The sequence below is a fragment of the Mauremys mutica genome, chromosome 4 (genome assembly GCF_020497125.1).
Source record: "Mauremys mutica isolate MM-2020 ecotype Southern chromosome 4, ASM2049712v1, whole genome shotgun sequence".
In the NCBI taxonomy this organism is placed as follows: domain Eukaryota; kingdom Metazoa; phylum Chordata; order Testudines; family Geoemydidae; genus Mauremys; species Mauremys mutica.
In genome coordinates, this window is record NC_059075.1 from 114,770,144 (window position 1) to 114,786,624 (window position 16,481).

A 16,481-nucleotide genomic window follows, 5' to 3' on the forward strand; every position below is an offset into this window, starting at 1 on the left:
GGGGTGGCTGGACCCAGCAGAGCCCAGCTCTCCAGCTCACAAATACAGGACACTGCCAGGGGAAGAAGGAGGGAAAGGAGATGCTAGAGGGTTCCCAGCACATCCTGAAGGAAGGAGGCAGCATGCAGGAAACTCTGTACATGCCCAGGACTCAACATCAGGCTGTCTCTCTCTGGATCCCTGGGTGGTACAGGGGGCGGGTGTCTGGGAGCACATCATGCAGCTCTTCCCGGGGGGGGTACAGGTGTCTGGACTGGGGTACGCCATGCAGGTAGACTCTGGGAGGTAGAGGGTATGGGTGTCTGAGACCAGAGGCCCCTACAAATGTGCCCAGTTGGCACGCTGACACACCCATACTGAGGTGTCCAACAAAAGCATAATAGAGAAACAGGAACTGGGTTGTCATAGGGGTTTCATTAACTCTACTCCTGGGGGAAATCTCTGGCCTGGTCTACACTACACGTTTAAACTGATTTTAGCAGCGTTAAACCGATTTAACGCTGCACCCGTCCACACAACGAGGCCATTTATATCGATATAAAGGGCTCTTTAAACCGGTTTCTGTTCTCCTCCCTGACGAGAGGAGTAGCACTGAAATCGGTATTACCATATCGGATTAGGGTTAGTGTGGCCGCAAATCGATGGTATTGGCCTCCGGGCGGTATCCCACAGTGCACCATTGTGACCGCTCTGGACAGCAATCTGAACTCGGATGCACTGGCCAGGTAGACAGGAAAAGCCCTGCGAACTTTTGAATTTCATTTCCTGTTTGCCCAGCGTGGAGCTCTGATCAGCACGGGTGGCGATGCAGTCCCAAATCCAAAAAGAGCTCCAGCATGGACCATACGGGAGATACTGGATCTGATCGTTATATGGGGAGGCAAATCTGTTCTATCACAGCTCCGCTACAGAAGACGAAATGCCAAAGTATTTGAAAAAATCTCCAGACAGAGGCCACAGCAGGGACTCAGCACAGTGCTGCGTGAGAAGTGTAACGGAAAGCCAAAGAATCAAATGGATGCTCATGGAGGGAGGGAGGGGGTACTGAGGATTCCAGCTATCCCACAGTCCCCGCAGTCTCCAAAAAGCATTTGCATTCTTGGCTGAGCTCCCAATGCCTGTAGGGTCAAACACATTGTCCGGGGTGGTTCAGGGTATAGCTGGCCTCAGGTGAGGTTGGCCGGGGACGCTTGGGTAAAAATAGGAATGACTCCCGGTCATTCCCAGTAGATGGTACAGAACGGCTGGTAACCGTCTTCATCATAGCAACTGGGGGCTGAGCTCCATCAGCCCCCCCGCCCCGCCCTTCATGTCTAAAGAAAAGATTCTGTACTGCCTGGACTATCATAGCAGCTGGAGGCTGCCTCCCCCTCATTTTATCTCACTAACAAGTCAGTGTTTCTTATTCCTTCATCACACAAATGGGGGGACACTGCAACGGTAGCCCAGGAGGGTTGGGGGAGCAGGGAAGCAACGGGTGGGGTTGTTGCAGGGGCACCCCCTAGAATGGCATGTAGCTCATCATTTCTGTGGGATCTGACATGGAGCGGCTGTGCTCTCTGATACACTGGTTCTCTAGCACACTTGCCCCATATTCTAGGCAGGACTGACTCTATTTTTAGATACAACATAAAGGAGGGAATGACCTGGGGAGTCATTCCCATTTTTGTCTTTGCACGCCCGGCCGACCTCAGCCAGGAGCACCCATGACAGCTGCAGACGGTACAGAACAACTGATAACCATCTCTGCTATCTTGCAAAGGCAAATGAATGCTGCTCTGTAGCATTGCAGTACCGCCTCTGTCAGCGGCATCCAGTACACATACGGTGACAGAAACAAAAGGCAAAACAGGCTCCATGGTTGCCATGCTATGGCGTCTGCCAGGGCAATCCAGGGAAAAAGGGCGCGAAATGATTGTCTGCCATTGCTTTCACAGAGGAAGGAATGAGTGACGACATTTACCCAGAATCACCCGCGACACTGTTTTTGAACCATCATGCATTGGGGTCTCAACCCAGAATTCCAATGGGTGGGGGAGACTGTGGGAACTATGGGATAGCTACCCACAGTGCAACGCTCCAGAAATCGACGCTAGCCTCGGACCATGGACGCACGCACACCACCAAATTAATGTGCTTAGTGTGGCCGCATGCACTCAACTTTATACAATCTGTTTTACAAAACCGGTTTATGTAAAATCGGAATAATCCCGTAGTGTAGACATACCCTCTTTTGTTGTCTGTATTGTTACAGACATACTTGCTGACAGGTATTTGAAATAAATTAGCAAAATAATTGAAACTTGGGTACCTGGGCCTCATATATAAAAGGCCAATAAAAATGCCTCAATGTTAGCCTTCACATAGTGATATTTTGTGGAAACAGTAAAATAGCTCAGTGCTAAATTCTTCAGCATTACTCAATGTTTGCACTTATAACTGAGAACAAAATCGGCCTGTTAGAATAAAAAAAGACTGATTAAATCAGGATGAATGATGATTATTTTCTATAGCTACGTCAATATTTAGTTCTACTCAGGCAAAATCTAAGCAAGTTTTAAAAATACCAAATAGATTTGGATTATGCATTCAAACCTACAGGAACTCAATACCTTGAATCTGATGAACTTCTTTTTCCAGGAATGGAGACCAGAAAGATAGATCTGTCTGAGAGCCTCATGGCTCATTCGCAGGTCAATCCCATCTGGAGTTACTGTAAATTGAAATGCTACTGCTTGATGGGCTTCTGCCATTTTCAAAAAGTGTTCTGCCAAAAGAAAAAAGTTAAAAATTATATAAAACAAATCTGATTTTACTATCCCAGAGGAACTATTGGTCCAGAAGCTACTCCATTTCCAGTGAAACATCCTTGGCTTGCTCAATTTCCCAATATTTTTGGGAGAGATCATGAAGTGGGCTGCAATTATGTACAGTACTACGCAATTCCATATGGCCTATTTCAGACAGATGGCCCATGCAATAGAGGAAATCTCAGTAGATGATCTAATGTTCCCCTTCAGGCCTTAATTTATGAGTCTATAAATAGGAGTCTTATCTTCTCCCAATTATATTAGGTTTTTTCACTGGTAAAATTAATCAAATGGTGTGTATATCTGCAGAATGGAGGTAGTGTATGTCTGCACTGCAATCAAAAACTGGTGACTGGCCCGTGCCAGCTGACTCAGGCTAGAGGGGCTGTTTAATTGCAGTGTAGATGTTTGGTCCCAGGTGCTATGACCCTGAGAGATGGGAGAGTCTCAGAGCTTGGGCTGCAGCCCAAGCCTGAACATCTATACTGCAATTAAACATCCCATTAATCCGAGTCCTGCAACTCCAAGTCAGCTGGCACAGGCCAACTGCAGGTGTCTAATTGCAGTGCAGACATATCCTTAGAATACAGTTGGAACAGCATAATAGCTTAATCAAGTTATATTCAGAAAATAGTATAGAGCAGGGTTAGGCAACCTATGGCACGCGTGCCAAAGAAGGCACCTGAACTGATTTTCAGTGGCACTCACACTGCCCAGGTCCTGGCCACTGGTTCGGGGGGCTCTGCATTTTAATTTAATTTTAAATGAAATTTCTTAAACATTTTAAAAAACCTTTTTTATTTTACATACAGCAATAGTTTAGTTATATATTATAGACTTATAGAAAGAGACCTTCTAAAAATGTTAAAATGTATTACTGGCACGTGAAACCTTAAATTAGAATGAATAAATGAAGAGTCGGCACACCACTTCTGAAAGGTTGCCGACCCCTGGTATAGAGCAAGCAGTAAGTAAACTTTTCTCTGTTTAACTATATACAGAGACATAGGGTTAGCTTTTTCAGCTACTTAGAACAAAAGGTACTTAGAACATTCACCTCAACTGGCAGAACCCTCCACACAGATCTGACTTTATGAAGAAAACAAATTTGCAGCCAAATCGTAAGCTTAAGACCCTCTCCCCCCAATTTTTTTTCCTATATCCTACTAAACTCATTATTGAGAAATCCAGAAACTAGAATATTTTAACATTCAGGGTCATATTTTCAGCAGGAGTTAGCCATGTGAATTTGTCAGCACATTAATGAGTGTAATGCAGTTAAACCTATCTGAGCGACCCTTATTTCTTATTCTAAAGAAGACTCCTTGAGCATTACAAGATAGAAGGTAGAAATCATTAGACTTAAAAGAGTGTATGGGCTGATTTATAGTTGAAAAGGTTGAGGACCACCGGGCTAGTGCATGAGAATCTCAAAGTGAAATCAACTATGCTCTTTCCATTATCTAAGCTAAGAGAATTACAACCAGTAAATCAAACAGCATCAACAGTGAAAACTATATTCATTTTTAAAGATTTTAGTTTTAATATAAAGGGATTAGGTAATAAGCATTTTAAAAATATTTTTAATCTGAATGTCTCAAATATACCGGCATATTAGCTCCCATGGAAAAATAACCTAGCCTCTCCAAAAGTTCAGATTTAAGAAAAAAAGTGATCCAATGAGAATCACCTCATCAGTATGAGCCCTGAAAACAAACAGTGTCTGCTGCTTAGATTACTACACCCCTAGAGACACGAAAAATCTCGTGGCAATAGTCTTCCTTCTGCAACAGTGTTTTCCCCAGGAATTGAAATTAGCAGGGTGGCAGTGTTCGAATATACAGGTGTGGGGGGGGGGGGGGGGAATAGCTGACATGGGGTGAGACTATGAGGGCGAAGGTGGGCTGTATGGCACAATAATAAAAACTGGAAAATGTTTCATGACCATTTTATTAGATTTAACTTATGTTTCAAAAATCACACAAATTAAAGTTAGCTACTCAATCCTACTATGAAGCATGTACTATATCTACATCCTTCTTGGTTTCCTGTTGTAATTTTGTACAACTCTGTTAATTAACTTCTCGAATGCAGTGCATTCATCTTTGGTGGCTTCTCACGTGTCTGGTACTTCCAGTCCTTCGTGATATGCTCATGATTAGGCAGAAGGCGTCTCTTTTCAGAGCACAATGAGGAAATTCAATGAGGAAAAAGAATGTTCAACTATAACTGTTGTGACTGGGAATAGCAAGAGATGAATTCCTACTTCTTTCATCACAGGAAACATAGCACAAAGATTGGGTCGAACCACTAGTGATGATAAAGAAGTTGAAATCAAATCTTCGTTCATTCATCATATGATATTCCACTCTGCGTTCAAATTCTCTGTTCTATCCTGATCACGTAGCAGCTCCATAGGTGGTAGTGCCTCACTCCACTCAACTGTTGGTGTTTTATAAGACAGGCATCTGTAAAAGTTGAATAAAGGTTTAGTAGAATCTAGAAGTTGCTGTCGTAGATTTGTAAGAATCAAGTCTGTGTACTTCTTCAGCTGGCTTAAACACTTTTTGTCCTCTTTACTGAAGTAGTCAATATAAATGCCTTAATTAGTCAACTTCTGAATTGAAGTCTTTGCTTCTTCCAGTATGTTTTCAATGGCTCTCTCGTCAATTGATCTAAGTGTAGCTTCTATTGCTGGACAAAGATCTACTACTGTTGTACTAGATGCCTGGATGGCATTGTTTAATAATTCAAGTGGTTTCAACAATAGACTTACAAGAGAGAATGGCAATAGTCTTCTCTGACCTTAGTAGCAAAAGTAGTTCACCAGCCTCACTACTTAGATCCATCCCATCTTGGTAGATACTTTCCAAAGTCAATAATAACGGTTGCTGTACTTTTAAGACAACAGCCAAGGATTGCTCATGAGAAAGCCAGCAGGTTCTCTCAGGTTGGACTCATTTGAACTTCAGTCCTAGTATATCTATTTTTTCCAAGATGTTCAGTCCTTTTGGACTCTTGCTGAAAAATAAGTATAACGAACACATTAAATTTAAGGCTTTTTTAAATGTCTTTTGAAGATTCTGCAGCTTGACTAGTGCTAGTTGGAGTAGATGGCCTCTGCCGTGTGTATAGGAGAGATTAGGATTACACTTTTCTCTGAGCAAAGCTTGTACTCGACTATGTCTTCCAGAGAAGTTTGCAACTCCATCAAATGCACAAGCAGCAATCTGTTTGCGGTTCAATTTACAAGCATTTAACTCTTCTAAGATGTGAGTTGTCACAGATACAGCCGATATGTCTTCTATAACCAGAACATCTAGAAATGCATCTATTGGCCTACCACTGACATCAAGATAACCTAGGCAATAACTTGACGCCCATTTGCATCAGTGGATTAATCGGCCACGTATGCACATTTTCTGAATGCGGTAAGAGAGTTCTTCACTTTTTCAACTGCTGAGTCTTTCACGGTTGCAGCACGCGCTTCTACCCAGTCAGTTGAGTTTCTTACAGAAAGATAGTGAGCATCTGCTGGTGTTGGTCAGAATCAATGTCCAATTTCAGAATTAACAAGTGACAATGCACTTAACACTGGTCCCCAGTTTGTAGTGTGTGGTCTCTCTTTTTAAATAGAAAGTATGATGAGACAGCCATGTTTGTTTGCATAAACTGTGTTGTCTCTATTAACAGCCTCATGAAGTATTTCTAAATTGGTTCTCACAGTGATTGGTTGATAAGGTTTTCTGCATGTTAATGAAGTCCAGAGGCTTGGTATTTTGCAGCCTTTTCACAAAGGCTGTCAGCATCGGTTTGCTGATCAGTCTGGCAAACCAAGCTCCTTCACTTTTACTATATAAATTCATGGTATGCCAACATCTTGACTACTGCATGCAGTTCTGGTCGCTCCATTTCAAAAATAAATATATTGCAGCTGGAAAAGGCACAGATAAAGGCAACTAAAATGATTAAGGATATGGAACAGTTTCCACATGAGGAGAGATTAATAAGATTGGGACTTTTCAGCTTGGAAAAGAGACAACTCAGGGGCATAGGCGGCAGGTTATATACACCTGCGGTGCCCGGGCTCCAGGAATATTCAGGAGCCGGGTGCCCTGCTCCAGCAATATTTGGAGCTGGGTCTCTCCCCCAGCCCTGTTTAACTATATACAGAGATATAGGGTTAGCTATATATATTAAGGGGGGAGGGATAGCTCAGTGATTTGAGCATTGGCCTGCTAAACACAGGGTTGTGAGTTCAATCCTTGAGGGGGCCACTTAGGGATCTGGGGCAAAAATCAGTACTTGGTCCTGCTAGTGAAGGCAGGGGGCTGGACTCGATGACCTTTCAAGGTCCCTTCCAGTTCTAGGAGATTGGTATATCTCCTATTATAAAAAAAAAAAAAAAAAAAAAGCTTTTTCAGCTACTTAGAACAAAAGGTACTTAGAATATTCACCTCAACTGGCAGAGCCCCACCGCGTCCCTGCCTGGAGCAGGTCCCAGCCCTCGCCTGCCACCCACCGCCGCGTCCCTGCCTGACAAAAAGCAGCCGTGCCTCTCCCCTGCCTGCTGGAGCTGTCAGAGATCAGCTCCCGGCAGAACGGCTGACTGCTGCCCCAGGGTCCTAGTGCCTGCCGTCCACTAATGGCAAGGCAGGCTGCCCTTACCCTGAGCCTCTCCAACGCCCCAAACCCTCAGCCCCAGCCACAGCCCTCATCCCCCCGCACCCTAATCCTCATCCCCAGCCACAGCCCTCATCCCCCCGCACCCTAATCCTCATCCCCAGCCGGACATCCCCCCGCACCCTAATCCTCATCCCCAGCCAGAGCCCTCATCCCCTCGCACCCTAATCCTCATCCCCAGCCCTGAGCCCCCCCGCATCATGAACCCCTCATCCTCAGGCCCACAGCCCTCACCCCACACCCCAGCCCTGATCCCCCTCCTGCATCATGAACACCTCAGCACCAGCCAGAACCCTCATCCCCTCGCACCCTAATCCTCTGCCCCAGCCCTGAGCCCCCTCCTGCATCATGAATCCCTCATCCTCAGCCCCACAGCCCTCACCCCTGTACTCCCTCCTATCCCCAAACTCCCTCCCCAGAAGGTGCACCCCCTCCCCCTTCCCATACACCCCTTCCCAACCCCAAACTCTGTCCCAAAGCCTGCACCCTTCACCCCCTCCTGCACACCCACCCACTGCCAGAGCCTGCACCCAGCACCCAAACTACATCCCAAAGCCTGCACCCTGCACCTCTCCTGCACCCTAATCCCCAGCCCAGGATCTGCACCCCAGACCTCCCCCGCCGAGTCCCCTTCCCAGAGCCTTAGGCAGGTGGGGGCGGAGTTTGGGGGGGCGGAATGGGGGGCAGGTTCTGGGCACCACCAAAATTTCTACAAACTTGCTACCCATGCTCAGGGGATATGATAGAGGTCTATAAAATCTTGACTGATGTGGAAAAAGTGAATAAGGAAATGTTATTTAATACTTCACATAACACAAGAACTAGGGGTCACCCAATAAAAGTAATAGGCAGCAGGTTTAAAACAAACAAAAGGAAGTATTTCTTCATACAACACACAGTCAACCCATGGAACTTTTTGCCAGGGGATGTTGAGAAGGCAAAAACTATAACAGGGTTCAAAAAAGAACTAGATAAGTTCATGGAGGATAGGTCCATCAATGGCTATTAGCAGGATGGGCAGAGATGCAACACTATGTTCTGAATGTCCCTTGCCTCTGTTCTCCAGAAGCTGGGAGTGGGCAACAGGGGATGGATCATTTGATAATTGCTCTATTCTTTTCATTCCCTTTGAAGCACTTAGCATTGGCCAATGTCAAAAGACAGGATACTGGGCCAATGGTCTGATCCAGTATGGTCATTCTTGCATAAAAAGTAATAATAATAAAAATGTTTAGTACAGAAACTCCCCATGATAACGACCTCACGAGATAGCAACAATGTGAGATAACGACCTTGGCAAATAACACATTTTAGAAATCTTGGCCTACTAGAAAATGTATATTTATATAAGTTTCCCAGTCACTGAGGCTTTGGCTACACTTGCATTTCAAAGCGCTGCCGCGGCAGCGCTTTGAAGCGCTAAGTGTAATCAAAGCGCCAGCGCTGGGAGAAAACTCTCCCAGCGCTGTCCGTACTCCACTTCCCTGTGGGGAATAACGGACAGCGCTGGGAGCGCGGCTCCCAGCGCTGGGGCTTTGACTACACTGGCGCTTTGTAGCGCCGCAATTTGCAGCGCTGCAGAGGGTGTGTTTTCACACCCTGCTGCAGCGCTGCAAATTTGTAAGTGTAGCCAAGCCCTGAAACATAGTCCAACAAACAAATGTTCCTTTAACGTACTCCTCCCTTCTCCCTCCACCGCACCTCACTCATTGTTGTCCTTGGTCAATGGAGACCCAGAGTTCAGAGGTGCTTTCGCATGAGTTCACCTCCCACCCTGAGGGTGGCGGGCGAGAGAAGGCATCTTGCTCATTCCTCCAGCCATTTGCCACTCACTCCAGCCGCTGTTGTCCATTGTGCCACTGTTCACGTCACCGCTCCTGCTGCCACCTGCCACTGTGACCTCTATGAATCAGTCTATTGAGGTTCCACCCAGCTTTCAGTGATTTCAGCTCTCAGTGGTGGAACCTCACTGCTAGTGCAGGCTGGGCAAGGTCTTCCACAGAACCACTCGGGTCTAAGCACTGAGACCTAATTATCAGTTATTTCAGCTCTAGTGGTCACTTAACAAAACAAAAAACTTTCAGTGGAGCCTAATCAGCTCTATCTTTAAACAGGGGAAGGGGGAAGGTCAAATAGTGCCTGTGACTCTTAGGCAGAGTACACACCAGTAAGCAAAACATCTATCCCCCCCCTCACTGGGACCCTCGCTTAGTGAGTGCAGTTCAGTTAAGGGTGACCAGTGTTTAATTCATAATGAAAGAAGTGCTGGGGCTCAGGAAAGTTTTTTACTTTCATAACTGATGTGGCAAGTCCAGAAGTCCTGCAGCCATGAAATACCAAGCCTAGGTATGTGGGGGAGGGATAGCTCAGTGGTTTGAGCATTGGCCTGCTAAACCCAGGGTTGAGAGTTCAATCCTTGAGGGGGCCACTTAGGGATCTGGAGCAAAAAAAAAAAAAAATTGGTCCTGCTAGTGTAGGCAGGGGACTGGACTCGATGACCTTTCAAGGTCCCTTCCAGTTCTAGGAGATTGGTATATCTCCAATTATTACTATTACTTTAGATGTGCCGGGGCTCAGACTCAGCAAAGATTTGGCACTAAAAGTGACCCCCTAAGTCAGGACAGGCTAAGTACAGTTCTGCTGCCCTTTACTTATACAATAAGGTTAACAACACTTTAATATTGAATGTAGTGGTAATGAAATGATTTGTAACCTAACACCAGCCAAAACTGATCACTTGGGAAACACAGCTCTGTCTGCCGGATACTTAGGCAGAATAGGTGTGTTCATGTAAATAGAGTCTGGTCCTGAATCCTTTCCCACACCCCCATCTCCAGGTTCATCATTAGCCGTCAGGGGAAAGCCCATTCAGACCTTGCTTACAAATAATAATTTGAAATTATTAGGTTGGGCAATATCGCTGAAATGAATACGCCGACACTGTCAGAAAAAACAACAGCTGGGTGAGGAAGCTAGTCTTTGTTCATACTTGTTGTACCTGAAAAAACACAATAGGTTCAAGTACTTTATCATATACTGTAAATGCTTTTAAAACATGCATTAATGTTTCGATTTCCATTCAAATTCCCAACCAATGACTAAATTGGCAACACTGCATGTAACTAGTTGACCACTGGGGAGGCATTGTGGAAATTCAGGGGGAGTGTAGGGAAATCCCTGTATCAGAAGTCCTTCCTCATAAAGAGAGGAACTGCAGCTTCCCAACCAAAACTACGGCTTGCTTTTTTTTGGGGGGGGGGGGGTGTAAAAAAAGCACTTTCAAAATAAATACTGGCTGTGTAGCCCAAAAAAAACTTCCTTGAAGCCCTTTTCTTTAAGGGAATTCTTTTCTGCTTCTCCAAAGCCAATTTAATAATCTGCTCCATGCATTCCCCGCTTCCACATTTCTGAGGCAGTCACATGTTTGTCAGTAAAGTAGGTAGAAAGGCACAGCTCAACTGAGCATGCGTTTTATTCATCAACTTGATTTGCCAATGTTTAGTAACACAGACGCCACACCACTCATTCAAACCAAGAGGAAAACAATCATTCATTTTAGCTGCAGGCAAACTAGTATGGAAACATTTTGCTGACTACAGTACATGCTGATAAGCCTCACCCCAAACAGTGAACCACAAAGCTAGGATGTTTGTGACTTTCTTAGGACTCAGCAAAATCTTAGAGTATTAAAAAGTTGACTATGATTTTCTAAAAATGTCATTTTGAAACAGAATTTCATTTCTGTAAGTGTTCTTTAAAAATACATTCACATCCATACAAGTGTAAAGAAATCTTACAATGTCCTTTCAGGAGGGAAAGTGTAAGATTTGCTTGTTCCACACACTCTCCTGTTTTCTATCTTACTGAAACCAGCTGTAACATTAACCCAGTTAGACCACTCATTCAAAGCAAGATAGTTTAAAAAAAGGAACCACAGTTCAGCATGCTTTTTCTCTGTTATAACAAAACAGCAGCGAATACCAGCCCAGCTGGTTTTCCCAAACAAGAAAAAACAACAAATAATATTGCTGACCCTCCCCAGCTAAATCTACCTGTTAATCCTGCCCACTATGTTATCTTTGCGACTCTTTAGGACATTTATACTGCCCCAACCGAAAGTTAACTTTTAACCAGACGCCCCTGACCCATATTCCCCTATGATTTCAGGGAACAACAGCCTTTTCTCCTTTGATGTATGTAGTGTAGTTGTAGCCATCTGGGTCCCAGGATACAAGGTAGGTGAGATATCTTTTACTGGACATCTTCTGTTGGTGAGAGAAACAAGCTTCCAAGCCCTGAAAAAGAACTCTTTTTGGCTTGAAAGCTTCTCTCTCTCACCAACAGAAGCTGGTCCAATAAAATATATTACTTCACTCACTTTGTCTCTCTGTAACACCTTTTGTGTCAGAGAACACAAAGTAAAATGCTGTGTTAAAAAAAATAATCAGGATCTCAGATCTGAAAAATAAATCAAACTCACAAAGGCGGCAGTTACAGGACCCATTCATTTAATCAAGTGTATAAAAAAAGGCACTTGGAGTTAGGAAGTGGGCATTTGAAAAATACTATTGCATGTTCTAGTGAACAAGCTCCTAGAACACAGCAGAATAATCAATCGCTCTCTCTCTCTCTCATATATATACATATATATATATATATATATATATATATATATATATATATCTGAAACAGCATCAGGTTAATTGAGAAAAGATTTAGTCTAACTAAACATCTTAGAAAACATATTACATACAATGGGGGCATTTAGCATCAGGCTCTTCTGCAGCAGAGATTTTTTTGGGAATGTTATTGGTAGAAAGAACTCCCTCTTCATTCAGATCTAATGACTGTGTAGGGTGGGGGAATACAAAGGCAGCTGAAGATCACCTCCCCTGTCCCCCCCCTCCCCAGCTCCCTTGCCCTTAATAAGATATCCAGGCACTCCCCACCCCTGCACTCATTTTAGCCACTTGCTTCCCACCCATTTTATGACCCATCTGCTACAGAACCAGAAAACTCTTTGGTTTCCCCTGCGGTAGCAGAGGCCTGACACTTCCCCAGTAGTCAAGAGACCAAACCTTCTGAGTCACAGTACATTTTAAGACATTTAGATAGAAGAAACCAGACATTTTAAGTAATAATAATAGCAGTAAGAGCTCAGAAGATGCAAATTAGTAAATGCAAAACAACTGAATAAAACAGAAGTGCAGATTTCTAAGGCTACAAGGTTCAGCCATATCTCAATATCTGGTGAGTGATTGTATCTCCACCACTACCACCTCCAAACCAACTTAACAATTTAAGGAGTGGTTTTCACAGTATTTTAATAATATTTACAGATTATGAAATGTGTGCTCTGTACATAAATGCTAATTAAATGCCTGATGACAAACAAAGTACACAAAATGAAAAAAGGCTCTTCTACTATTCTGTTTTCAAGATCAAAGGTTAATGATTCCTTGGAGAAACAGTAAGTAGAGAATGCAGTCTCATCACAAGCAGCGAGCCCAGAGAATATCAGTGAGACCTAAAAATACACTTGCAACTGTGGTCCATTAGGTGAGCACTTGTGGCAAACAGCAGCAGTGGAGAGAGAGGGGCAAGAAAGTGATACTGACAAGTTACAGTTACATTGTTTAAAGAGTTGGGAAGAGGGGCATCACTGGAAAGTACATTACATCCAATTCTAGTTAGAAAGTTCACTGCACACTCACTTTCACTGAGCTACATTAAACGTTCAGTTTAAAATTGGAATCTAATAGGCCTTGGGAAACTTTGTGCAATTGGCTCAGAGTCTTTGCCTGTTCTGAAACAGCTATATTTCAAAAGAAAAACCACAAGATTGAAGCCTTCATCTCTATAAACATGCACAGAAATAAGAGTTCCTTCACAAACAGATGTTATCAGAAGAAGCTATACATGGTAGAACATATGTTTTAAGAGGTATCCCAGTTTTTTGAGAGATTCCAACCATGGGAATTGTTAAACTTTAGGCTCTTCAGAAACAATGAGCCAATCATTTTCTTCCTTATCCCTTTCTTCAAAGTAGTCAGAAAGGTTATTTAAATTATCTTATGGGTCAGACACTTTTCCAGTTATTGGAAAGAGAAAAGACAAACCCAGAAGTAATATAATTTCTTGTTTGCCTTTGCTTTGACAGTCAACTGGCATATCATTTGGCTGGACCTAGTTAAAACTCAACAGCACGCTCTAGGGTTGACACAGTTTGACATTTAGACTAGGGCATGGTAAAGTCCAAGGTTTTGCACTAAACTTAGTGAAATCCAAGGCTGTAGCAAGATTCCGAAGTGTTTCAGTTATGTCTATGTTACAAGATTATGGCGGGTGTTATAACCAAGGGACACAGTACTGCAATTAAGGCAGGTAGCTACTGAAACAATAGTACTGAAAGAAGTTTGAGCTTCCTGCAATCATCTTAACTTGATATTAAACAGGAGAGAATATTTTCACCGTTGATCACACTAGAAACAGCCAACTAATTTTCTTAATTAGTGCAGCTGAACATACCTCTAACATAGCATGTATGTAAAGCGCTTTAAAAAGTCTACAATGTTTACTAATTAAGATTGATAACATCCTTTCCAGGTGGTGGGAACACTCTCAACAGATGGAAAAACTTAATCTTTATACCTTACTTCTAAATATGACTTTTTTCCATGTGAATATTTAACTATCTTAAAAACTAGAGAGAAAAGACAGTTATATTGCTAGAAACTAAAACATTGTGCCTGTGTGATTTATGAAACTGTTTCTACTTATTCTATCTGCAGCAAAGGCAGGTTAGAAAGCCAAACATTTTTTCAGTGACCTTTTTTGTGTCTTGACATATGATATAAAAATAAATAATAAGTCCGATTATAAATAAAAATCCCCACAAAAATTTTACAGATTGGAGGCAGATTGAAGAGAATTTTGGCATACTCTGAGGATTCTTCCGATTCCTGTTGTTGTGGCTCATAAGTGTATTAGTCAAGACTTTCTATGCCATCTAAGCAAAGTATACAAACCATGTCATCCTGTAGCAACTGACTTAAGATAGACATTCCAGCTGGCAGTAAAACTGCAGTAGCTAAAACACAACACAGTCAGTGCCAATGTTTCAGAATGACTTCCACTTTCAGATTACTTCCACTTTGCCATCAGTTTCACAGTTCAATGGTAAGCAACTATTCTACACAGCCATGCCAGCAATCTCCTTTCCATTATAAGCAACAGATGAACTGCAAAAAATTATACTGCAAGATCTCACACAGCAGTAATCATTAGCCTTAATCAAAATATCTTCACCTGGATGTGGGTTTGATAAAGGTCATATGCCACAGAACAGCAAAAAGGTGAACACACTGCTGTTTGCCTTATTTTTCCCTTATCTCAGGAATTTATCATAGTTTCTACTTTCAGCTAAGTACAGCTGGGTGGAAACAAAAGCATAATCATCATAGAGGGGAAAAACATGAGAGTCATTCACCTGGCAGTTCAGAGATGAGATAGTGGAACAGCCTGCCTTGCTGCCTCTTCAGATCTCCAACAAACTCGCAGTAAGCTCCAAAAGAAAAAAATAGTAAAAAAAAAAATCTCATTCTCTGACATTCCTGTTTTTTCATATGCAAATTCATTTTCAGAAACCAGGTCCTATTCCTTATGAATAAGGTCCACAGTTCCAACAGACATCTCACTCTCAGTGGTTATTCACGCTCTCTCATAGAAAAGTGACCACCTCATTATGTCAAAAATACAGCACTGGATTCACATAAAAGTAAAATGCTGGATTTTTATAGTACTGTAATAATTTTCTTAAAATATAACTATGATTACACATACATCAAGCTGAACTCCCTTATGTCTATCCCAGTTTGGATGCTGCAGAAGAACTGAAGTCTATCAACTCATCTTGTTTGATGTTTCCATGAAACACAATCTGTGAAGTACAATCAGGCCCACTGCTCCCTCCCTGTCTGCTACCATTGATGTTAAACGCACTATTGGGCGGCATCTACACTTGCAAAAATAATAATTATAATCTCTCAATTCACTGTTAGCGCAGTTCACAAGCTATTTGTGTGCATGGGTGTCTGCAAGAGCAGACTTAACTCTGCCCGTTGCCCTGCTAGCACTCTACCCTTGCCAGCTGCATAGATACTGCAGTCAAAAGTGAAAAGTAAACAGAAAAAAGTGAAATACATTTTTCTTTTGTCTTTCAATTTTAAAAGTTGTAGGTATTTTTAATAGCAAGAACAAGATTTTCAGGAAAAAATGTGATTTTCAAGTTGGTGGCCTTTTACAATGTGGCCTACTATATTAAAATATTTGTAAACTCATCAACTTGAAAATAGATAAAATGTGCTTCAGAAAACAAAGTCAGATGAGACAGCCAGCAATTCATTTGCACACTGTAATTATCAAGTTACTTCAAACAGATGATGCAAGTTTCAAATCAAATGGCTATCAACCAGTAAAATCAATTAACTGAAAAGTCAAAACAATGGCAAGTTTTCTAAGAGAAATAAAAATTACCTGTCAATTTAGAATATAGGAAAGAGACAAAATTAAAAGATGTAGGGGGCAAAACATCTCAAGGCTGTGCCTATACTAGGATTCCCCCCCCAATAAAGTTTCCAACATTGCTATGAAAATTTTAGCTCTACTGTGGTAACAACGATGGGAGTGGGGGCACTAGTACAGGGTTTCTCAACCCATGGATCAGAACCCAAAATTAGGTTGCCAGAATGTTTCAAAGGGTCACATGATAGCCCCTGTCCTACAGGGCTGGTTGGGTTCATCTCCTTGCGCCAGGCACTACAACTTCTGGGGTCCCAGCACCACTGAGCTGTGGCCCAACTGTCATGATGTCGGGAGTCTGGGTAGGCCAAATTTGAGTGAGTGGCACTGAAACTCCATGAGCCAAGTCACAACTCTACTCACACAAACTTGGTCCAGTCAGTGGGGCGGGGCCAAACCAGAGCAGCG

The 16,481-nt window shown here is 42.8% G+C and overlaps 1 protein-coding gene across 2 annotated transcripts in view; it reads right to left on the reverse strand.

The window, feature by feature from the left end:
- CPT1A (carnitine palmitoyltransferase 1A) overlaps window positions 1–16,481 on the reverse strand; it is a 77,524-nt gene that overhangs the window by 50,887 nt on the left and 10,156 nt on the right. For both annotated transcript variants that reach the window (XM_045014106.1, XM_045014107.1), the window contains exon 2: window positions 2,613–2,767. In XM_045014106.1, the coding sequence (XP_044870041.1) occupies window positions 2,613–2,753 (141 nt within the window). In that variant the 5' untranslated portion in view covers window positions 2,754–2,767. The remainder of the gene's footprint in view (window positions 1–2,612; window positions 2,768–16,481) is intronic.